The 25,122-nt window shown below is 35.7% G+C and overlaps 4 protein-coding genes across 5 annotated transcripts; 3 read left to right on the top strand and 1 right to left on the bottom strand.

Annotated features, from left to right (window-relative positions):
• Positions 1–2,392: 2,392 nt before the first annotated feature.
• Positions 2,393–4,741, bottom strand: LOC103448510 (septum-promoting GTP-binding protein 1). The gene is made up of 6 exons (XM_008387770.4): positions 4,219–4,741; positions 3,972–4,092; positions 3,787–3,883; positions 3,648–3,687; positions 3,113–3,196; positions 2,393–2,768 (listed from the first exon to the last, which is right to left on the bottom strand). Exons 1-6 carry the CDS (start codon positions 4,531–4,533, stop codon positions 2,604–2,606), a joined length of 822 nt encoding a protein of 273 aa, XP_008385992.2. The 5' UTR covers positions 4,534–4,741; the 3' UTR covers positions 2,393–2,603.
• A 7,459-nt stretch (positions 4,742–12,200) lies between these two features.
• Positions 12,201–17,057, top strand: LOC103448511 (uncharacterized). 2 transcript variants are annotated; one of them, XM_008387771.4, is made up of 9 exons: positions 12,201–12,374; positions 12,529–12,679; positions 13,109–13,221; positions 13,623–13,701; positions 14,199–14,227; positions 14,626–14,719; positions 15,199–15,288; positions 15,384–15,561; positions 16,551–17,057. In XM_008387771.4, exons 2-9 carry the CDS (start codon positions 12,536–12,538, stop codon positions 16,964–16,966), a joined length of 1,143 nt encoding a protein of 380 aa, XP_008385993.2. In that variant the 5' UTR covers positions 12,201–12,374; positions 12,529–12,535; the 3' UTR covers positions 16,967–17,057. The 2 variants fall into 2 exon arrangements, with proteins under 2 accessions (XP_008385993.2, XP_028944762.1); XM_029088929.2 differs by having other exon boundaries at positions 12,225–12,374; positions 15,384–15,691.
• A 575-nt stretch (positions 17,058–17,632) lies between these two features.
• On the top strand, positions 17,633–21,114 carry LOC103448512 (chloroplastic lipocalin-like). The gene is made up of 5 exons (XM_029088927.2): positions 17,633–17,949; positions 18,537–18,660; positions 19,158–19,397; positions 19,738–20,028; positions 20,675–21,114. The coding sequence occupies exons 1-5, from the start codon at positions 17,894–17,896 to the stop codon at positions 20,951–20,953; spliced, it is 990 nt and encodes a 329-aa protein (XP_028944760.1). The 5' UTR covers positions 17,633–17,893; the 3' UTR covers positions 20,954–21,114.
• Positions 21,115–22,010: 896 nt separating this feature from the next.
• LOC103448514 (protein MOS2-like) lies at positions 22,011–24,631 on the top strand. The gene is made up of 2 exons (XM_070808606.1): positions 22,011–23,403; positions 24,170–24,631. The coding sequence occupies exon 1, from the start codon at positions 22,059–22,061 to the stop codon at positions 23,394–23,396; it is 1,338 nt and encodes a 445-aa protein (XP_070664707.1). The 5' UTR covers positions 22,011–22,058; the 3' UTR covers positions 23,397–23,403; positions 24,170–24,631.
• The last annotated feature ends 491 nt before the right edge of the window (positions 24,632–25,122 follow it).

Genomic DNA, 25,122 nt, shown 5'->3' with positions numbered 1-25,122 from the left:
ATGCAAAGTGAATAGTGAAAACAAAAAAGTGATGAAGATTAATTTCTCATTTTAGGATAGTTAAAAATTTTGTTTTGGTTGTTGTGAGAAACCCTAATATTAAGGGTATATTAGTACTTTTACATCAAGTTTTGGTTATAATTATCATAAAATTAAAATGGTGGCTATAATTCTATATGGGGTCTAAAATTTGGTTATTTTTCCAAATTTCCCCTATAATTTATGGCATATGAATATTTACTGCCGAATTAATTTGGCCTGTAGGAAGGAACTAAGGTCATCTTCAACCGAAGGGTCTAGAGGGCCAGAGAGCCGAAAATAGCCCTAAAACCGTCTCCAATCGAGGGCTAGGCCAGAGGCCTCTGGAATCTGGGAGGGCCCCACGGAATTTCAAAGGGCCAAAGGGCTGGCTGGCTGGCTATTTTTTTTTTATATAGTTTTCCTATTGCTGTCGGTTATAACCGACAGCATTAAAGAGAAATTCTTATTTTTTATAGTTTTACTATTAGTGTCGGTTAATAGTTTGAAATTTTTTTGAATACAATGGCTAGCTGAGTCAGCTAGCCGTTGGGTTTTTTTGTTTTTTTTTTTTTAATTTTAAACATTTCTTTTCTTCTATAAATATGGTGAAGTTCTTTCAATTCTTCACTTCATTTGCAATATTTCCTTCTTTAATATTTTTCAATATTTCCTTCAATATATTTCTCAATATTTCCTTCAATATTTCCTTCAATATATTTTCCAATATTTCCTTCATCTATAATATTTGTTTCAATTTTTCAATAATTTCCTTCAATATTTTTTCAATAATTTCCTTCAATATTTCCTTCATTTTTTTCAAAAAAAAATGGCCTCATCTGCAATGAAAGGTAGGGCTTGGACCCGAAAAGAAGATGAAGCTCTTTGCAAGGCTTATAGATGGGTCTCAAAAGATAGTGTGAGGGGGATTTCTCAAACAAGTGAAGGTGTTTGGACTCGTGTGTCCAAAAAATACTTAGAGTTCTACGAAGGCACCATTCCACCGAATACCTGAAACCACGAAAGTTGTTCTTCAAGATGGAAGAAACATCTTCATCCAAGTTTGAATAAATGGCATCAAGCACTATTAGCAGCAGCAAGTAGACATGAAAGCGACACCAATTACTATGACGAAGTTAGTGTTTTCACAGTTTATTTTAAATGTTTAATTATATTACATTTAATTTTTGTAATTATATGTCATTATATTACATTTAATTTCGTGAATTAATTTCCTAAAATTTTTGTAATTATATTTTCTAGGTACGCCAAGCGGAGGAATTGTATATGGAGGGCAGCTCAAAACCCTTTCAGTTTCACGGTTGTTGGGAAATTTGTAAAGGGTGGGTGTTATTTGAAGATGTCAACATAGAGTGGATCCTTTGGGAGCTACATCTTCATCTCTGTAGATATGAATGAAGATGGATCTCCTACCATTCAACAAACAAGGGTAGAAAATCCGACTCCGTCCGAAAGTTCTTTACCTAGGGCTATGGGACGAAACAAGGCCCGAAGGTTGAGGGAAAAGGGTCAGGCAAATGCTGATTACGCCGCTCAACATGAAGTGGCGGCCTCATTGCGATTACTGGCAGAGCAAAATGCCCTTGAGGCGGAAGAAAGGAAGTGTAGACATGAAGAACGGGCCAAACAAATACAAGAAGAGATGGATGATAAGAATTTGGAAAAGAACACTTCGAATTACACTCCAATGAGTAAGGCCTATTTTGATAGGAAAAAAAAGGAAATTATGTCTCAGCGGCAATTGTTTACCTCTGACTATATTCCTACAATGGCTGATGATGAAGATGATGTTGATTATGGATATTAAATTTAAGTCGTTGTAATTTTTAAATTTAAGTTAATGTTGTTTTTAAATTTAATTTGTAGTTTTTAAATTCAATTTGTAGTTTTTAAATATAAGTTGTTGTTTTTAAATTTAAGTTGTTGTAGTTTTTAAATTTAAATAATAAATTATGTTTGGCCTTATGGCCCTTTGACCCTCGGTTGGAGACGATTTTTTATGACAGGGCTAAAATGAGCCCTCTGGCCCTTTGGCCCTCGGTTGGAGACGAAGGCAAATATGGCCATGTACTGTTTATTAAAATATTAATATCTTGGAGAATCTTGGAGGGCCAGAGGGCTAAAACGAGCCCTCTGACCAACCCTCGGTTAGAGATGGCCTAAGCATTTTTCTTCAGACACAATCATAATATTATTATTATTGTTTTTGTAACTTTGCGTGAACAAACTCACTGCAACAACCATAACAAACTCACTGCAAAAAGAAACCACGCTACCACCTCTCTCTCTTCTATCATTATGTGATTAATCACCATATAACATGATAGATAGGGGTGAGCTCTACACACAAAACAACATAAATCCTTTCTCTATATTTCGAGAAATGATATTAATAACCACATAATATTTTTGTACTCTAACACACTCTTCCTTATTTCAGTTCATCCGATTGAATAAATCAATCGAAAACAATGAACAAAGTATGCATGTGGTTATCATTTCTCTTTTTTATCCTGAAAATATGTACACGGAATGAGTGGCTAAAGAAAATACACTTTTAAATTTTAATAATCGATGATTGGCTCTCCAATATTCAAATTTCTCTCAACTTTCCATGGCAAATTAAAAAGCTTGGCCAAGATAAATTTGAAAATCTTGTTCACATTGATGTTGTGGGTTGCACTCGAGAAGAAAAGGGTCGCCTTCATAGCCTTTGCATAAGCCCTGGCCTGCAATATATATTTATATATAAATCTATGATCCATTGTGCAAAATCTAGCCAACAAGTGGGGCTTTATGCTAAATTTAGTCAACGAGTGGGGCTTTTATGCAAAATCTTGACGCGAAAAGAGAAGCATGAGTTAGGCATGTGTCAATCCTATGAATTGACAGGAGAAGACCCCCAAGTCTTCAAAAATATTTATTATCCAAAACCTTCTGCTCCACATGTCACACTTTGAAAACTAAATTATCAGATTAGTAGTTATTAAGACTAACCCATTCACGATATCAATTTTGTTTTTCCCTCTAGGTAGTATCAGTTTTAATCAAAATTTGCAGGAAATTTGAGTACCTGGGTTATAATTGTCCATTGCAGATCTGGAGGAAGTCTCACAAAATCATCAAATTTGGTCCCAATTAGTATGGGAATTGCTGTCTGCAAGTTAACAAACAGAAAGTACGAACTTAATTAGATAACTACATAGAAATAATTTCAGTGTCATTAATAATAACAACATTTCAGGAGTCCTTTTATTTTTCTATAAAAAATAAAACCAGTTAGTGACTTTACCACGACAGTCCATATTTTTAGAGGTCGAGAAGACTCATAAAGACATTTGAACCTCCATTGACTACTAACGTGCAATTCACCAATGTCAAGAATCAAATCTAAAATGTGCCGTGTGAAACATGAATTTAAATTTCATCCTCACTATCCATGATGGTTCAGAGTCCTTTTTCTAGCCAAGTACAAATTCTGCACTAACTTTTAAAGGTGGCCATAAATTTTGACATTGCTAACAGTGATCATTGGCTAATTAACTAAGGATGCCTCTAAATTTAATTACCCAATTATAATCCTGTAAAAGATAAACTGTAAACAGTACCTGGTTCCATTTTCTTGCTTGACAGTACCATCCAATAACACTGCAAGAACAACAACAAAAAACACCAATTTCTATTAGTATTATTAACTGCTGAACAATTTGAGTTAAAATGTCACATATCAGAAAATTATGAGCTGACCTGTTTAGTGTGCACCTACTAGTAAGATCAAACATGAACAAAATTGCTACTGCGTCTTTACAGGCTATTGGAACATGATCTATCGAACTCTGGTCACCTACAAAGAACGCAGAACAACAAATTAAATACATCATACCGTCTGATTGTCTGATAATAGAACATTTTTCACGCATATCTGTGCATACCTCCGACATCCCAAATGCTAAACGAAATCCGAGCGCCTTGAACAATCAACGTTTTATCCATCAAATTTACTCCTGCCATCTGCAAATATCTATCTTCTTGCTCATCCCCAACATATTTGCTCTTCAAGAACGAAAAGGAAAAAGAAGAAAAAATTAATAAAAATCATCATTATTAACATAAGACTATAGCTAGCCAACAACCAAATTAACAAATCATAATTAAGCCATAAATTACTTATATAATTACCATAAAACTTGTCTTTCCAATCTGGCAATCACCCAGCAAACTGATCTTCAAGCTCACCAAATCCGCATCCGTCTCATACACGTTACAACTAGTACTTGTGGGATTGTCCACCACCATAACTCCCTCCAAAACTTCCGGTGGCGGCGAGAAAGCTCCGCTGGGCAATCTCCGGTACCTGGCCGCCGGCTTCCCTATCGAACAAGCAAGAAGCCTGTCCCAGATGAATCTGAAAAACCCCCGGATAATCGAAACCCGGTCGAGTATGCACCACCTAAAATTAACGTGAACAATTTTTCGACTAAGCTGCAGTTTCATCTTTTGTAGTAATCTTCACGAGTAGTTGTGAACATTGAATTTGGAATTTGTCATGATTTTCTGTGTTTGGTAATTTGGTAGGAAGCATAAAACGTGATGATCTTTTTAACAAACAACTGTAAATGGTAGGAAGGTCGGAAGGAGACTGAGTAGCAGCCTGCGGAGGGGGGTGATGGACGGTTGACCGGTATTTTATTGTGGATTTGCCAATACAGTCCAAAATGCCGGCTTCTTGAATACTTCGCACGTAAGGGTGTTTTGGTAAAAACATGCGTCTAGGGTGTAAAATATTGTGTGTGGTTGCGATGGGTGTTATGGTCATTTCGGTGGGAAAGGACAAAGTGGTGTGTGGGGGGGATGATAAATTAAATTAAACTTTTTATAAAAGGAATAAAATTTTGTGGATATGCACAGAGCACAAGTAAGCTTATATGTAAGGTGGTTTGGATAAGAAAAAGAAGAATGCGACCTTTTAATATTTATCGACAATACTTGGCTCCGGTGACATTATACTATTTCATTGTTAAAACGTTGTAATTGAAACCCTTATTCGATTTGAAAATTGTCTAATCATTCATATGTGTTGGAATAAATTGACATTTATGGTTACAAATAACATTTTTATGATAAACAATCAATTTATTTGATTTATATAAATGACTAAATTACTTTCAAATCAAATATAAGTTCTAAAACTAACTTTTAAATAATAATAAAGAGTAACGAATTTTAATTATAACGTTTATACAATAAACTGTTACACGCTTTTACATAAAAAAGAATGACTTTGTATATGTAAAGAGGGGTCAAACAGTTTTCCTAAATAAGTATTTGATGCAATTTCACGTGCTGGTTGGGAAGTCCAAAATTTCCCCTTCTTCCATAAAAGAAAAAACAAAATGAGAAATTGAAAATGGAGTGCAAACATTTGGCAAGCCGTTTCCATATTTTATGGGATGTGCTATCCATATATTCTTTTTTACTTCTCACACACCTCTTGTTAATTTCAGTCATTTGATTTTCTTTAATTCATCTAATCCAAGGCCTAAAATTAGAATGGTGTGTGAGAAGTAAAAAAGTGCGTGGATATCACACCACTATTTTATTTAAAAGTATTGCATGTGTTTGTTTTTAGTCCGACGTGCCACTACAAATTGTTAATCGATGTTTGTGAAACTTAATTAGTAATACATGTACGTACATCAACGATTGATAATCATTTATATGTATATGTACTTGAAATCAAAATTTGATCCCTTTTAATCATCTTAAACTCGATTTCAAACTGTAAGTCGTCCTTACCAACTAATTGTTTTTATTAAAAGAACGTATAATTTAATTAATTAAGAGCATTCATCCTACGCATGAGCTTATCAGTTCGATTATATTATGATCACAGTTAGCACATAGTTTTAGCCACATTGATAAATGGTATTGTACAGTAACACTTTCCTCCTTAAAACTAATTAATTAGCAAAATGATAGATCATAGCTTAGATGGCATGATTCCTTCCTGACATAAACAAAAAGAAATAGACATCTGTGTTGGTTTGGTTGGTGGATCTAGATCAAGGGAATTTCAGACTTTTCCGAATAAAGGAGAAAACTTTGAACCCCATCACAATGACTCAAAACCCCACCTCAGCCCCCAACCCTTTGCTTCTTCATGTTTTTTCACCATTAATTTCAGAATTTAGAGAAAGTAATTAAAAAGAAATACTTTCTTCATTTTTTTTTTTTTTTTGTCTCAATGAATTCTTCTTTACCCTTTCGGCGAATGTACTATTTTTTATGGGTTTAGTCTACAGTATTTTTAACAAAAAAAAGATACCTCGATACTTTTTACTTTGAACGATACTTTTGTAATGTAATCAGGTTCACATATAATATTCTACATTGATAGTGTAATAGGACATCCACAATGTAAACACCAATTTTATTCTAGTAATAACAATATCATAATGTGTTATTAATTATAACCTTATTATTATTAGGGAACTTTAACAAAAAACACCTGGTACTGTTCACTTTAATGAAAAACCACATTTTTACACTAAAAAGTCAATCCTGGTACTATTTACTTTACCCTTTATTTTGTCCTTATCATTAAAACTCAAAGTTTTCAAGCCTTTTTCATTAGTTTTCCTTTATTATTATTGGACTGTAAAAGTTGATAATTATTGTGTAACCTTTCACTTTTTAGTAATTCACACACTATATTAATAATGTTAATGTCAGGTTACAAACATGAAGGTATGGATCCTAAAAGTAAATATATTGATGGAAAATTGCATGAAATCCACTATAATTCTATTACAATATAAGGTATTAGTGCCCTTTTTATCACTACCAAGGCAATCAACCACTTGGTATATTCATCAAATTATTATTAAACTTCAAAACTTGATTGTAAATTAAGAAAAGTTCATCACAGTTTTATCCTTGTTTGGAGTTATAAGTCAGTTAGGTTCAACTTCAATAAATTACGAGTTTGATATCAATTTAAATGTGTTGACTGGTTGTGTGACTTAACGCAAGCCCTACACAGTTTTACCTGTGTAAATATATTTTTGTACAATCAAGTAAAAGGTTGGGTATATGAGGATATAAGAGCTGTTGACCGGAAAAAAAGAACAAATAACATTAAACTCATGAGCCTATGGTAGAAAAAAAAATAACAATAAATTAAAAACATGAGTTAAGTAATCAAATTATTCTTAAATTTGAAATGCATTAGTGGAATTGCTACAAATTATAAGTACGTTATACACATGTCTATAATTCTATATAATGCATGGTTGCTGAATAGAATTTATTTTATTTTATGATATTAGACATTTCTCCATCGGAAACAATATTATGGAATTCTATGTGCTTCATCGTTTAGGGTTTGGGGTGTTGGCAATTACAACATATAATATATATTAGTAATTTGATACCAAACACAAACTTCTCATCACTAACCAACAAGAATAAAATAATTAGATATAAAAGAAAAGATAAATGCTTAGGGGACGCTCTCAAAAGTGGAACTTTTTATAAAGAGTCCCACTCTTTGACGTCATCTTTTTTTTTTTCACAATGTTATACAATGTTGGTACGATAATTGACACTAAACAGTGAGATGATAGTACATGAAGAGTCCCACTATTAATAGTCCCTTAGCATTTGTCAAAAGAAAATACCCCAATGCTCATGCAAATTGTTCGAAGCTAGCTAGGTTTTGATGATCGATAACAGCTTGGACTATCTGAAAGTGCAACATTTGATACTTTCCATGCTTTGCCTCTCAAAAGTAGAGATCTGGTACAACTTTCAAGTTTTTCTGCAGCTAATTTTATGCAATATTAGTAGCAGTTTCTGTAGTTTAGTTCACCTATGAATATGGTTGAGAAAAAGTATAACTATTTTACATTTTTTAGGGTTAATTAGTCCAATAATCCAAGCATATGTTAATGACCATCTTACCGTCATTTGATTTGTTAATTAAATTGTATAGTTTAATCAGCAATATTCATTTGGTTGGGAAGTACCTATAGCCTATAGGGTTGGGTTATAAATTAGGTCAAATGGTTTCGTACGTCTATATAATGCAGCTAATATTCTAATTGTGCAGCTAATACGACTATAACCACTTACCAATTTTATTATTCTAATTTCTCACCAAACCAATATATTTGATGTTTGTCTTCGATCGTGCCAAGTCATGGTCATGGCTCTTGGAGTTAGGGTGGAGTGTATATAATTGGTCCTACCAAACTACAATTAAAAAATATAGAGAATACTGATTATTAATAGATAAATCTTTTTTCTTCTAAAAGTGATAATTTTGAACTACTCATGGAATAGAATTAAAACATCATCACAGTCATACTCTACGACCAATAGTATGAACATCGTTAAAACTAATGCACAACGAAAAAAAAATGAAACCATACCTCGTGTAGAGACTCTGAACAACTGATTTTATGTTCCATTTACTAACTATAAACTTTTTTAAACAACATATTTCATAATTTGTGTCTTTACGGTTAAGTTTACTTCGTTCTACTAAGATGGTGACAATAAACCTGAGAGCTTGAAGAAAATGGTTTTTTGGATGCAAGTTTATCTTATGTTGGGCAAGGGGGTGTACAAAGAAAACAAAATTGTTTTAAAAACTTTATGTCTTCAATTGTTATTCATATTAGGTCATATAAATTATTTAATACTCCCAAATTTTAAAGAGGTGTAATAACAAATTGTGAAATGTCAATAAAACTTCGAATTATAAATGATGACCAAGTTATTATGTAATATATTATGTTGTGAAATTATAAATCGTGATATTTCAGTTGCTATATAAATCATAATAATATTGATTAGACTAAAATGATCCTCGAAGAAAAGATATGAATTTCTACAATAAAATCATTTTGCAAAATGGTGGTTAACAATACAACATCAGATTCAAAACAACTAACTGGATATGAGTTAGATTTAACAAAAGAACAAAATCTATGATAAGATAAGATCTAACACCAAACAGTCAAAAGGGGAAAAAGCAAAACTAGAAAGGAATGTCGATTAGATGGACAAGGATTGTCTGCCCTCCTTATTCCCGTGCCCTCCTATTTTGTATGGTCATGATTAAGTCATGTTAACATTTTATATTATTTTTTTATAGAGATAATAAGACAAAAATAAATAGTAATATAAAATGTTGACGTGGCTTAATCGTGACCACACAAAACAAAAAGGCACGGGAGGGCACAAAAATAAGAAGGGCAGACAATCTTTGTCCTAGATTAGATATACTCGAATTTCAGTGCCATGCTCGAGTCAAGACAAGTGGTGACACACATTACAAAAGAACGAGAAGATGAGCTTGAAGGAGGGTGCTTATTCTTTATATTGAATTTTCAAATTGAGTTATTCATTCATGGGACCCAAATAACAGTGGTTTATACTGCACATCAACACTTGTTCTAGAAAGAAAAAAACATTTGGAAGTTCTTACTGATCAAAATGAGAGAAACTCATCTAGAAGTCCATGAACAATTTTATTTTGAGCGTATGAATTTCATATCGAGAAAATGAAAATAAATTTATATGTTCATAAGTAAATAAGGTATTAATTATAAGGAATTGTTATTAGCATTCCAAAATTCTTATTTTATACTTCAAATTTTCTATATTAGGAAAGAAAAATACACTTGTGAGAAGTGTAGAATGAGTTTTTTGGAGTGCCAATAACATTTCCCTTAACTATATTGTTAATTAATTTTTAAGAAAAACTAATGAAAAGAGCTTGAAAACTTTGAGTTTTAAAGATAAGGACAAAATAAAGGGTAGTGAATAGTACCATGATTGACTTTTTAGTGTAAAAATGTGGTTTTTCGTTAAAATGAACAGTACCATGAGTTTTTCATTAAAGTTCCCTAATCTTTATTGTGAAACTTCAATTTCTTTCTCAATATTAGAACAGGTTGACTTATGTTTGAAGTTCAACAACCACATGCTCATATTAATGTATTATGCTTGAAAATTTGCCGCACTTGAAGGGGTATTGTTGAGAGTATAAATCTCATAGTGAAAAAGTGAGGGACCTTACATGTTATAAGTAATTGAACTTCTTTTTATATTACGTATTAGATTTATGGTAAAACCTCAACTTCCTTCATTTAGTAGCTTCTCTTTTACTTGTGATTTTGGAAACTACGAGAATAGAGAAAAAATGATAAAAAAATTCATATCATTCACTTGTGATGGTAGAAGAGGAAGTGGTTTTTTTTTTTTTTTTTTTTTGGTAAACTGGAATTCATAACCAGGGCAAAGATGCCAAAGCATATACCAAAAGCCACAACGAGGCAAACAACCAAAAAACAAAGCCGGAAGTGCAAGGGGAAGAAAACTCGACACTACTAGGAAGTAGGAGCGTCACCCCTTGCACAACCGAATAAAACTAATGTGGGCAAGGTAGTCCATCTTTATTAAGTACATGAACAAGTGAAGATGGGGGTTGGTCAACCCAAATAAAGTCACACATCTCCACATAGCATTAGGACGCCAACCTATCGGCTGACATATTGGCTGATCTTGGAATCCAAGACCAGCGACAGTCATGTAAGGAATTACCAACTTGCCTGCACTTGGATAAGATTGGAAACGCCTCCCACCTGCCATTTTTTATGCTACCCTGTAAACACGAAATAGACTGCAAGGAATCAAATTCAATAACCACACTAGTGAGACCCAAAGAGTGACCCAACTCATAACCACGAAGCAGCCTGAACACAAGGGGCCTGAAAATGGAACCTCTGAGAAGTAATAAAAGTACACATAGAGTTCCTCACCACCACCCCAATGAACCCCTCATGCAAAGTATCAACCCAATTGGCATCAACATTAATTTTAACATATGGAGAACATGGTTGCTACCACCGTGCCTGCCTATGCTGGGGAGGCCGGCTCTGCACCACACTGCCATGTACCAAGATATCCGAGGACTTGCTCAAAGCCTCGCGAAAAGCTTGAACATTTGCTGAAATTGCAGCCATCACCTGCGAATGAATGATTTGCGTTTGTTGGAAGACAAAGCCACACCTCTCCTTCTAAATATGTCAACAAGAAAACACAACCCAAGTTAGTAGTCGATCTCTATCATTTTTCAAATGTGCACCCACCCTGGTGATTGCCAAGAACCAATTTGCCCAAGTAGTAATCTCAGCTCGATTAGCTTTATAGTTTAATATACCACCAAACCAAATAGTTTCCGCCCACGAACAAAGGAGAAAAAGGTGCTCAACCGTTTCCTCCTGGGAATGACAAAGAGGGCAAAGAGGTGAGGAGGGCGAATGCCTCTGATAGAGGGCCGCCATGGTAGCTATAGCATTGTGCAACATTTTCCACATAAAATTCCTGAGCTTCGGAAGGGTTTGAAGTTGCCACACCAATTTCCAGAGTTCCACCGTAGTGGTATAAGACGAAGATGATCTGTAATTTATCCGAGGTAACATTCTAGAATGCATCCAATGGTAGCCCGATTTAACAAAATATTTGCCCGGCTTATCAAGGGGGCCAAATTAACCTATCGCGGAATGTGGGGTCACCAATATGGATAGCCAATATTGCCTCATACTCCTCATCAAAGAAGAAAAATGAGCTTGCCAAAATGGAGAAACCACGTCAAAAATCAACAATGCTTGGCTACACGAATTATGAATGAATTTTTCCTCAAAATGACTGATTCACATAATTTCGCGTGTATGGTCGGACTTTTTATATTATAATTTAATTTTGTAAATTTTATTTATGCAAAAATAATTAAAATTAAGATTGTTTAGTTAATCAATTATAACAAATAAAGAACAAATAGAGAGATAGTTCATAATATTTTTATCAATCCAACTATCAATTTAAATACAGTTTGATGACTAATCGATCTCATATTTTATTGATATTCTACATAATAATTTATAATATGCACGATTTCCATAATAAAAGTAATGTTTCATGAATCAGCTACAAAGTGTTTTGAAGATGTGAAGCGTATTATGCAAAAGGCCAGAGAATGAAGAAGCTCGTCTTCGAACCCATGTTTGATGTTGGGCCAAAGAGTTGGACATAGGTCTGAGCCCAATATCCCATCCGAGACATATTTAAGCCCACTAAACAATGGGCTATTTAAGAGAAATTTAAATAAAAATCACAAAACAAAAACTCAAAAAGTTTTCAAAAAAATAAAATAACAATAAGAAGAAGAAGAAGTTGCCGCTGCAACCATCTTCTCCCGCCGACTCCTCCCCCACCCCTCTCTCTATCTCCTTCACCGTGTACGGCGGCCTGAGCTCCCTTTAAAGGTATTCAGAGAAATTGGGTCTCCATAGATTTAGGTCAAATCCGTGTAGAATCACTCTACAAAAATTCAGATCCCATTGCACACAAACTGTTTGCTTAAATGCCTGTATGATACATATTTTCAATCATAATTTCTTCAACAATGATAATCTGCAGTGACTCAATGGATGCGGAAGCAGAAGCTCTGGAGGAGAAGTTAGTATCTTTGCTTGGTCAGCTTCAAGCAGAGACGGCCATCCTAGAAAGAATGGTGTACAAGAACAAGAACCAGCACAGGCGCGGGTCCTATTTCCAGTACCTTATGAAGGTTTTCGAATTCCCCACCTTTTTATGATCATAATGCTTTTACCCATTTGTTTGGTTCCTCAGAAAATTCATGAAAGAGAAGGAAAATTAGGTTAAAAAAATAAAAAATAAAAAATAAAAAAATAAAAAAAACTTGTGTCAAGCATGATTTGATGAATTGAATGGTGGGTTTTTGTTGCACAACGTCTTAAAGTCGGTTTTAAATTTTGAAATTAGCTGTTTTTGTGTTGTAAGCTTCTTACTTTTTTGTTTGATTGCCTGGAAAATTTATGGAAGAACAAGAAAAGTTTCGGTATGCATTAATGGGGGTGAAGTTTTAATCTGCCTAGCTTAATGGGGGTGAAGTTTTAAAATTTAATCATATATTATGTGTTTTACTTTACTGTTTTGTATGCGATTACATAGTTTGCCTCACTTTTGTTTATATCAGGTAAGGAGGGATTTGAGGCTTTTACAATCAGCTAAACTGGAGGAACTTTTGGGTTGCTGTTTCCAAAGTATTACTGGGAAGAGACCTAAGCAAAAGTTGCATTTACTAGAAAGGTAAAACATGAATTTCAATTATCATCCGATGCTGCATTTTTTTTTTGGAGGGAGGTAGAGCGGAGTAGACGTTTCATCAGCGTATGTTGCATTTTTTTTTTTTGGAGGGAGGTAGAGCGGAGTAGACGTTTCATCAGCTTATAATTGAACTTTAATTAGAGTTCCAAGAAAGTTTATTATGAAATTTGTAATTATTTTGTTAAAAGGAAGGAAAATGTATAACATATTGTTTTTATTTGGTTTATTAACTTTATCTTTTGTTATGAATCAGGATCATAGGTAAATGAGTTTTCTCTCTCTTCTAAATTGGAAATCTCAGCTGTGTTTAACAGGCATAAAGCTTTCATTACCCTGACTACATAGTTTATATTATAATCACATGCCAAATCGTTGTGTCACAGCTTGAAGAGAAGGAAATGTGAAAGTGGAAAGCATAATTTTATGGAGCGACTTCTTGGAGCTGCACGCCTTTTATCACAGGTGCTTTCTTGCTTTCATCAAATGATTTGTTAATTTTCCCTCCCATAAGCGTCATAATAGTGGTTAATAATGCTTTATTCTGTATAATTTTTGCAAAATCAATTAACTGCTAGGGTTTGCTATAAGCGGAGAAACCTTTCACTTTCATTTAAGGATGTGAGGTATACAACATGTTAACTTAGAAGAGTCCAAACGTGAGGTTACATCATTACATTGTTTACTTTTGATTTATGAAGATACCCGAATCATGTTTCAAGATATTTTTACTTGTGAATCATGTTACATGAGTGTCTGATACAATTGAATGCCAGGTGTCATATCCTTAGGTGCTTATGAAAGAAAAGTGATCTATCTATTCATATTTCTTTCTGTGTGTGGTTGTGCATACTTAGATCCTGTAACCGATTCTATGCTTGTGATGAGGACCATGTTAGATAGTCCAGCATGAAATACGTGCTCTATTCTAACATGTTAACTGTGTTTTGTTTCTGTTGCAGATGGTTGAGCCAATGTTGAAGGCGGCTATGTATCCTTTGCTACTAGTTATACGTATAGGAATTTTCTTGTAACTTTTATAAGATCAGAACCAATGTGAAAACTGCTGTCCAATTGACTATCACATTACCATATGTCTAATGCATCCGAGTCTCATAGTAGTGTCTGAGAACTGCTGTCTTGGTCAAATTATCTTAATAACTAGTTTCCCAAGTAAGCTGTAAGCATTTTTGCATGGTATTAGATTGCGATTTATCTTTTCACATAGACCAATTTTTTTCTTTGTTTTTGCAGCATGATTATTTTAAGTTTTTAAACTATTATTTTGCAAACTGATTGCCATTCTGTATCCAGTAGTCCAGTCCTTGGATCACCAAACATAAATTGCATATGCATCTTGTGAATTTGTTGATCTTGACTATTGTACAGTGAGATATCTACGTTGCTTGCTCGATCGTTCTTCATGGGATTTTCTCTGACTGTGTTAGCTCTGCTTGCACGACTTCGAGTTTTGGTTCAACAAGTAAGAAGTAACTCCAAGCTTTTTTCCCATAATTCTTTCATTTGAATTGTACAGATTATTTATTAACTGTCTGTAGTTTATGGCAAATATGCTCATGTTCTTATCGTATAGATGGTTCACGTTCTGAACCCATTCATAAATTCCCACAAACCTGGAGGTGTAGGAACATGGAACTGAGTTATCCAACAAAACATTATCCTTTAGTTAAACATGTCATATAGCCAAGTGGGTAGTTTGTGGTATCATGATGAAGGGAAAATGTACATGCTGCAGCAGCATTTGGTAGTGATTAAACATGGGATTGAGGTATCCAAAGAAGTAATAATGTTTATGATAGAATGTGGTATCACTAAGTTTGGACATTTCAAGATTCAAGTTTTTTTCCGACAAAAAAAGAAAAAAGGACATGTCATGCTTTAAGTTCATCTCTTGGAGTTGGACTGATTTGCTGAACTTTTCTTTTCCTCTATTTTCTACAGATTCTACTCGATGCTGTTTCAGTATTCAACATGGTTTCTTCTCTCTCCCAAACACAGCAATCCGTCAAGATAATTCAAGGAGGACTTGAGGTGACCCCTTCTTTTATTTGGAAAATTATTCTGGTATCAAATTATTTTTAGATCTATGTTTTTTTTACCGTTCTCTTTATGCAAGATTGATGCAGGTGTTTAGGGAGTTTTACCCTTCAAATGAGGAAATTATCATTCTTGAGTGTGTGTGGAAATCAGATAAGTTTGAATTGATTGAGAGGACACATAAGACTGAGATTGCAACTCATGATGGAGATCTTTGTTTAGGGGAATCATCTGTGCTGTATAAAAGCACCGAGTCTATCCTTGGAGGTGAGGATACTCATGGATATTTTATTTCTTTATCTCTCTTGAACAGTTCTGTTCACCTGGTCCCTGGGGACCAGAGAGTTTCCTGGTCAGCTGTCGCTGGATTAATTCCAGCAATGGAGAGCAGCATACTGTACGTTGTGCCTCCATTTGCTTATCTTAATTTCCTCCATTTGCAATGTTAGTTGTTCTAATGTGACATGATTGATTTTGCTGCTTTATATGCTTGTTGCTGTATGATACTGTCTATGCCACATGGATAAAGACACTCAGTAGCTTGGCTAATTATTTTCTGTCATCGACATGAGCATTTTTATACAGTGAAGGCATTGGGGGCTTCGACTTTCTCTCATTTTCAGGATATACTATTCTTCCTTATACATACTGATGGGAAGCAAAGATTATCAAGTTTTTTCCATTTCTATCTTTCATGTGTATATGTTGTTTTTGAGTTATTCTTAGGCTTTTACGATGTCTTTAGCCACTGGTAGGTTAGAGGTTCTGCACATTTGAAAGGATGGTTTGTCCAACATGCTTGTATCTTTAGTTGTATCGTATCAATAAAATCTGTGTTCTCATAAAATATGAAAAATACCTTTTGGACTTCTATGTTTCTGCACAAAAACATAATTAATTGTGCTTATGCATCCATCTTTGAGCGATAGGAATACATCATATGTTTCCAAACACATCTTCCAGTATGATGTAATTTTAGTCGTACGAGTGACTAATTTTCTCCTAAAGGTTCATTCAGGTTTCGTTTAAGTGTTTGAAAAGTCTACATGAAGTCCTAAAGAACTTGGTTAAACAGAGGTTTACGGTTATCTACTTGGTTTATAACCAAAGATAAAAATAGTGCATAGTAGCTTTGTCTAAGTTTTGTTTTTTCATCGTGAAAAACTTTGTTCTTTGTTTAAACTTTGGTTTCATGTAGTTTAATGTAATGGAATTATAATTTACTTGATTCCTGTTAAACTTTTGGTTTGTGCCAGATGATGAAACTATTCCCGAAACGGCAGATGCAAACCACAGTGCTGAAAAAGTTCCAATCGAGGTCAAGGAGGATAAGATCGATTTGATGTCAGGCCTGTCCAACGACGGTGATAACAGTCAACTGGTTGAGCATTGCGAAGATGGTCCAGACATTGGAGAGAATCCGAGCGAGAACTTTTCCGAAGAAGGCAGCTTGCTAACAGGCACAAGCTTGTCTCAAAGTTCCGATGCATCAAAACTGCAGTCTGGACCTGTTAAAGTGGCGTTTATACAAGTGAAACATCCCTTATACTTGACGGCGAATACAACTGAAATCCATTCTAAAGAAAATGACATCAGTAGCAGTACCAAGGAAGACCCATTATTCAGTTTGCTTTCTGGTGGAAATGTAATGAGTAGAGTCTCTTCTGAGTAATCTCATGGATCGTGAGCGGCACCAGAACCTATTAAATTCTCTCTCCGTGTCCCAATTAAATTTTCCAATGCAATACGATCATTTTTTTTTTCTCTCTCCTTGTCCCAATTAAATTTTCCAACATCACTCAAAAGGGTGGTGTCCTTTTAAGTCGAGTAGAAGGTTGTATTAGATATGATTACTGCCCCTGTTATTTTAGGCAACAAAACTGAACAAAAAATATAAAGGAGTTTGGTCGGCTTTCTCATCCACACATTTATATGCCCAAACTCTTTTAACGTCTCCGCTTTATTTAACAAATAAAATCCAACCATATCTACTTTGTTTTTGGTCGAAGTCAAGACACAAATGTGATAAACTTTGAATCCAACGGTCAGTACTTTCTACATTTTACTTCCATGTACACTGTAAATTTGGTGTTACCCGTCAAAGTATACGACCAAAATTCCATTATATAATTTTGGACTGTTGGGCACCACTCATATCTTAACTTTTATTTGCCAAGTTGATCAGACTTTTTTATAGACTCATCACGTCGCTCTTATAAACTTGACATTTCATCCTTTTAGACCCATCATTTAAAAAATAAAAAAATAAAAAAAATAGTTAGTTCAAAACTTGAAGCCAATTTTCCTATATAATATTCTATGAATTTCTTTGAGATACAAATGCAGTATATATTGTGTACATTATGTGTAAAAGGAAGAGAAATGCATAATATGGGATTGGTTGAGGTTTGTTTGGGACTTTTGGGTTTGGATTATTTGGGGCCTAACTGATTCACTAAAGACAGGTGGTTGAAAAGGATATTGCAGAGATCAAGACGGTGACGTTTTGATGGGATTACATTATAGGAGGGAGGAGAGAGATCTTGCCAGCGAAAATTGTGGAAAAACTCTGGAGCTTTTGAAGGGAAAAGCATAGAAAATGGTTCTTGTGCTCCAATGCTCTCTTCCTCCTCCTCCAAATGTCTCCACCAGCAGGTACATAAATCTCACTCATTTCCATTTCCCACTCTGTGACCTTATATTGTTATGAGGCAATTTTTGCTATATTTTCTAAATTTTTTTGTTAATGCTATTTATTTTTTCATTTTCTCTGTTTTTTAATTATTTATTTTTTTTTTTAATTTTTTTTAAATTTATCAAAATCTTGCTGTAATTGCTCGTAAATGATTTGGTTTCGCAAGTGGAGGATTGCCCTGGTGGTTAGCGCCTTCCTCTTCAACCTACCGCGCCCGCCCTGTTCAAACTCTCCCCTCCCATTAGTGTAACTTAGAGTAGAAATATCGCTTGTAGTAAGATAAAAATGATGGTAACTGTGAAGTAGTCTTGTGGGTTCTGATCTACAACTATAGCCGATAGGTTGATGTAGAGTGCAATTCCCGTATGATCCTGTCTAACTTATGTAATTACATATGCATAGATGCCTCTGTGTTCTCGGATTCATAAGTGATTACATGAATTATATACGGTTTGGTTTTAAATTTTAACAACATTTTCCAAGTTGATGTTTTTCGTTTGGTCTTTTTTGAGTGCAAAGAGTGACATTTTGTTCTTCTTCTTTACAGGAGAGTGCCTGGTAAGATAATGATGAGTTGCTGTTTGGAGCAATGTATCAGCAGCAAGCCTCTGACCAGGCAGGTTTTATCCGGGCTTGCTGCAACGTTAGTGTTCATCTCTCAAACGAACCAGGTTAGCAGATTTCAATTTTACGTAGCGTTATAGGATGCTGGAATTCAATACTAGCACAATATTTGTATTGCTAGTTGCTAAATTTGGCTCATCAGATTACATAAACGAACATAGGTCTTGGACCAATCATTTCCTTTCTGGACGTTGTCTAAGCTACCCCCTTGGATTAACATTTGTTCGAGTTCTTTCCCTTGTCGGGAATGTCACATCATTTCTGGCTGAGATGTTTGAGAGTGGTGTTCTTGATTTTTTATTTGAAACCTCGTAGAACACTGAGTTTTAACTTCCTTTAAGGTTTCACTCTGTATAACCGATTTAAATAAGATTAGGATTTCCAACAGAATTAGCCGGACTTTGAATGTGCTTGAAAGTTTAATGGGGAATTTAGTCCAAAACTAGGTTGCCTTATGGTTATATAGTAACAAAAAAGATATAGGTATTCTTGTGTCATTGCAGGAGTTAGAGGATACATGATGCCTTTTACTGCTTTTGGGCAGGCTGTTGCATTAGATGTTTCCCATCAACGAAATATATATGAGTTTGCAAATGCTTCGGAGAAGGCACTTACTCTTCCGCTCGATAAGGGATCCGATGAAGGAGATGAGAGGCTAATGATGATGAGAGGCATGACAGCAAAGAACTTTGACCCTATTAGATATTCTGGAAGGTGGTTTGAAGTTGCTTCGCTTAAACGCGGATTTGCTGGGCAAGGTCAGGAAGACTGCCACTGCACCCAGGTAAACACAAAGGGTATGTGTAGTTATGAACTGCAAAATTTAGTTTGAATTCTTGCTTCTGGAAATAGTGTAGAATTGAGAGGAAAATATATAATCCCCTTTCTTTTGAATTAGACAAGATTGCAGATCCGAACTGTTGAGCCTATTCATTAATCATCGTTGAGCTATCTAGTTGTTTACCGATAGCCCTTCCAAGTTTCAAGTGATCGAAATCATCCTTAAAGCGATATCAGCTTTCTTGTGATGATTTGCTTCTCATTGTTTATAGATGACAGGTTCTTTCTGTCACATGTTCACTACCTATTTCCTGACTGCAAAACCGTATCAACTTTTATTGCAGGGTGTATATACATTTGACTTGACGAAACGGGCCATCCAGGTTGATACCTTCTGTGTTCATGGGAGCCCTGATGGATATATTACTGGCATACGGGGAAATGTTCAATGCCTTTCGGACGAAGATTTGGAGAAAAAAGAAACGGATCTAGAAAAGCAGGAGATGATCACAGAGAAGTGTTACCTTCGTTTTCCAACGTTGCCATTTATCCCTAAGCTGCCATATGATGTGATTGACACTGATTATGACAATTACGCTCTTGTTTCGGGAGCGAAAGACAAGGGTTTTATACAGGTACTTACTCATGAACTGACTTTCAAGTTATCCGAATGTTAAATAAAATGACTCGTGTTTACTTGTTTGAACATTATATACTCATGTCACTTGTTTGACACTTGTTTGTACCTTCCCTTCAATCAAGAGAACCACTTTGGTCTCACCCGAAATGACATTTTTGGTACAAATACTTCGATTTTTTGGATTTAAAAAAAGGCAATCCAGAACAATCCATTGTCGGGTTATTTTTCACGGATGATCATTACAGAAAATAGTAAACACTCCACGATCATAATTAAATATAACTTGTAGGGATGATCTTTGAGAGTAAATCGTGAAATATGGATGATCAGATCATTGGATCACCGGCGCATTGCTGGGCAGGCCACAACTGCCCCATCTTTCTTAAAAGGAGACACATATATATGTACACACACAAATGGATTGTTAAGATGTAAAGCTGTTCTTTTTTCTGCTCATTGGTTGGCTCTTGTTTGTGCTTTTACACTCCACATATTATATACGCTCACAACTGCACTGTTAAGATGCAGAAGCTTGTTGCGCAAGTTTTACTCGCGTCTTTACCATTCAGGGATGCATCAATCATATCTTCGTATTCTGTTTTCATCTACTGGTGAGTCGTTTTGTGGCATTAACATTACAGATTTACTCGAGAACACCTAATCCTGGTCCTGAGTTCATAGAGAAGTACAAATCTTACTTGGCCAACTTCGGATATGACCCGAGCAAAATCAAGGACACACCACAAGACTGTGAGCAAATGACAGACACGCGGTTATCTGCAATGATGTCGATGCCCGGGATGCAACAGGCATTAACAAATCAATTTCCTGATCTAGAACTGAAGAAACCTGTTCAATTTGATCCCTTTACGAGCGTATTCGACACCCTAAAGAAGCTTGTTCAGCTTTATTTTAAATAGCCCTGAGCTGCTTAGTCTTTGCTCTTCTTGTTTGTTATCTGTTCTGTTCTTACAAATCAAACTAGAAGAGAGGTTAAGTCGTTGTTCGTACCATTCATGGTTTCTTCTTTGTAATTTTCATACTGGTGCAATGAGAAATTAAAATGATATTTTATAAATAATTTTGGAATTGTTATTAGCACTCCAGAAATCTCATTTGTTACTTCAAACTTTTTATAATTAAAAAAAAATACACTTGTGAGGATTGTAGAATGAGATTTTTGACGTGCTAATAACAGTTCCCATAATTTTTATGTTAAACTTATTTTATCTAACAAAATCTATCGTTTGACAAAAAAAAAAAAAAAAACTTTTAAGTTTCTTGCACACCACCCTTTATTTATGGCTGTTGGATTTATCTGTACAACCATTGTTCTAAAATCTTCGCCTATCACCATCGAGGCCCTACCTAGGTGCTAGGCTGTTGGCTATAGTCTTGATTAATCCCTAAACGTTTAAAAATTAAGAAATGACACATATCTGCTTAGGGGCCCACATAAGCACCACCCAGGTCGCGACTCTCACTTAGACAAAAAAAAAAAGGGAACTTTAACGAAAAGCACCCGGTACTGTTCACTTTAACGAAAAACCACATTTTTACACTAAAAAGTCAATTCTGATACTATTCAATTTACCCTTTATTTTGTCCTTATCATTAAAACTTAAAGTTTTCAAGCCCTTTTATTAGTTTTCCTAAAAAAAAACTTTCATTTTGTATTATGTTCTAATACTTTATGATATATATGTCATTCTATTTTCAATTTATATATCTCAAAGCAATTATGTATTTTTTTAATTGTAAGCACACTTATTTATGCAATATATAATAAATTTATTTAAATCTCCTCGATAGGCCCTAATCTACCGTCCGACTATCACTTAGCGTATTTTACAACCTTGAATACAACTAGGATTTAACAAAGGTGTCTGATTTGGCCCAATCGTAATTTGAGTGGGTTAAGTTATGGGACTCGGGTCAAAATAAAGCCCAATAAAAGGCCACACTAAAAACACACGCAAACATAAACATAGCCAGTAGGAGCTAGCAAGCCTAGCAAGAGAAACCATGAAACTCTCCTTCTCTCTCCCTCCCAAATCCTCCTCTAAGTCAAACCCTAAACGCAACCCCTCCTCCGGCACCGCCAACTTCGACAACGGCACCGGAAACAACGCAAACGACGCCGCTTCCAAGCACTTCGTCAGCGAATTCGATGCTTCAAAACCCCTATCCGCCGACCCTAAAGCCCGCGTGATCGCCCCGATCCCCAACGAATGGCGGCCCCACAAGAAGATGAAGAACATGGAGCTCCCCATCACCGAGCCCAACGGCCACGAGCTCCAGTTCGAGGTCGAGACGCTCTCGGTCAACGACGACCCCGACGCCAAGATTTCGTACGGTCTCAATCTTCGGGAGAAATCGGAATCCGAGAATCGGGAGAGGTTGGGGAACGATGAGCGGCCGAGATCGAGAGGCGTGGAGGATACGCTGCTGCAGAAGTTTAAAGACGATTTGGAGCGGTTGTCGGATCATAGGGGGTTGGAGGAGTACGAAGAGATGCCGGTGGAGGGTTACGGCGAGGCGTTGCTTACCGGGTACGGGTGGTACCCGGGTAGAGGAATTGGGAAGAATGCGAAGGAAGATGTGAAAATTGTGGAGTATACTCGGAGTAGTGATAGGCACGGGTTAGGGTTTCTTGCAAATTCGAAAGAGAATTCGAAAGAGAAGGATAGAAAGAATTCGAAAGAGAAGGAGAAGAGGAAAGAAGGGGATGTGGGGAAGGAAGTTAGGATCGTTGCGGGTCGAGACTATGTGGGTTTGAGAGGTAGGATTTTGGAGAAACTGAGTAATGGGAAACTGGTTTTGAAACTGTTAAGTAAGAGCAAGGGGCAAGATGAAGAGGTAGTAAAAGTGAATGCGGGTGAAGTTGCGGAATTGGGTTCGAAAGAAGAAGAGAAGTGCTTGAGGAGATTGAATGAGACAAAAAGGAAAGTGGGTAGTGATAGTAAGCCGAGACAAGAGGAGCCGAGGGGTTATTCGACATGGCTTGCGAGGAACATTCGGGTCAGGGTTATTAGCAAGGACTTGAAAGGCGGGAAATTGTATTTGAGAAAAGGAGAGGTGATGGATGTTGTTGGACCCTACACCTGTGATATATCTATGGATGGGAATAGGGAGCTTGTGCAGGGGGTGTCCCAGGATTTTCTTGAGACTGCCCTGCCAAGGCGTGGAGGACCCGTTCTTGTGTTATCTGGGAAGCATAAGGGGGTCTATGGTAGTCTTGTGGAGAAGGATTCCGACAGAGAGACTGGTGTTGTCAAGGATTCCGATACCCATGCCTTGCTCAATGTGGGTCTTGAGCAGATTGCCGAGTTTACTGGTGATCCCAACGATCTTGGATATTGATTCATAGGTACTTGGAGTCATAATTTCATTCCCTTTATACTGTGTTTGTAAGCTGAAATTCCTGTCAACTAAATTTGATATCTTTGTTTCCCATGCGATACTGCTTGTACTTATATGAACTTGGGAGTTTATCATTATTTCCGTGTTTGAACTTTCCAGTGTTGTGAATTTTATCATTTCATTCAGCTGAATATTTCTTTAGTTTAATAAGCGTTGCCTGTTAAATCTTATTTATGAGTATTCCACTACCATGCACTTTTGTTAGAGTTCGTTTAATTATATCATCTTGCACCTATACCATCAGTCTTCATTGTACAATATCAAACTCTGTAAGAGTTGTATGATGAGCCTTTGTGTATCCATTACAATGGTGCTATTGGTAGTCTGGTACTCTGTGGGTTAAGAAGTCTATTCTTGTGTTGTATGATGGTCAAAATTTTGAGTAGCAGAACCAAAACCCATTGCCTTACCAGTTGGTCGCGATTTTGCTGGAAATAGAAATTGATTATTTTGATCTGAAAATGTCATTTTTCAACAAGTATTTCACGGTGATTTAAGACCATAGAATATCAGCTCGTTAACACACAGCTGGATTTCTTTTGGTGTACATACTGTGTTGGTTGTTTGACTACTTCCCCATTGTCCCAATATAGACTTGTTTATGCTCTGATTATCTAAATGCTACGAGATGCTTTGACGGTTGACAATTACTTGTCTCTCCAGTTTGGGATAACTGCAATTACTAAATCGTTTCTTTGCTATTAATCTGTCAGATTTGCTCGAGGACGGCCAGTCGTGGTAATGAATTCATAGGGAAGTTGTAGATCGGAATGCAACAGGCTTTATACAAATGATTTTCTTGATCTGGAATTGAAAGCTTGGTGGTTTATTTGATACGGTGAAGAAGCCCGTAATTAGTTCAGAAAGAAGTTGGTTTATGTGGTTAACCCCACCTTCTGTTTATTGTTGGAGCATCGCACACACGACCACGATGCCGCCGATGCAGGCTTCGTGTGGTAAACCCCTCCCTTCCTCTTATAATTTGTTCGGGGATAGTTCTAATTTCACACCAAGCCAGCCTAAAAAGAAGCATCAAACTTGTTGGAAGATGTAATTTTCCCCAATAACCTTACGTTGTAAGGCCTGAACTTGCATTCTTTTAATTTAGAGGAATGGTAAGCGGCTCTCTCAAAAGTGAGACTCTATGAATAACACGTGTGAGGTTGCCAGTAAAATGCATATTGTAGCCTATCAGATCAAGCTCTCTAATAATATCGTTGTTGAGCTCCTGAGTTTTTTTATTTTTTTAACAAACGAGATTCACAAATCAATGAAAAGAAAAAATATTTTTCACACTAAAAGAAAGAGGGTAAGCTTAGCCTTATAATAGCTAGTAATAATATGATTCAAATTCGCGAAAATTGGATCTAAGATTTCTCATTTACAAATGAAGAGGAATACCACTATATTGTAATACTAAGTGGCTCCTTTGAGTTAATAACTCCATCCATGTTATCTGATTATCCTCGTGTCAAAATTACTGAATCCATAGTCACAAAGCCTTTTTTTAGTACATGGGTATAATTTGCACTAAGGGATAGATGATAAATTGGTTGTAACTTGCTATTTTCGAGATTGTAATCTATAACCTCACTTTCAAGTGAAATATAATAGTATTAGACCGCAATAGTAAGTCAAAAATCCAATTTTACTCGTATGCTAATAT

The sequence above is a fragment of the Malus domestica genome, chromosome 11 (genome assembly GCF_042453785.1).
Source record: "Malus domestica chromosome 11, GDT2T_hap1".
NCBI classification, from domain to species: Eukaryota; Viridiplantae; Streptophyta; class Magnoliopsida; order Rosales; family Rosaceae; genus Malus; species Malus domestica.
This window is presented reverse-complemented; position numbering and strand designations above follow the sequence as displayed.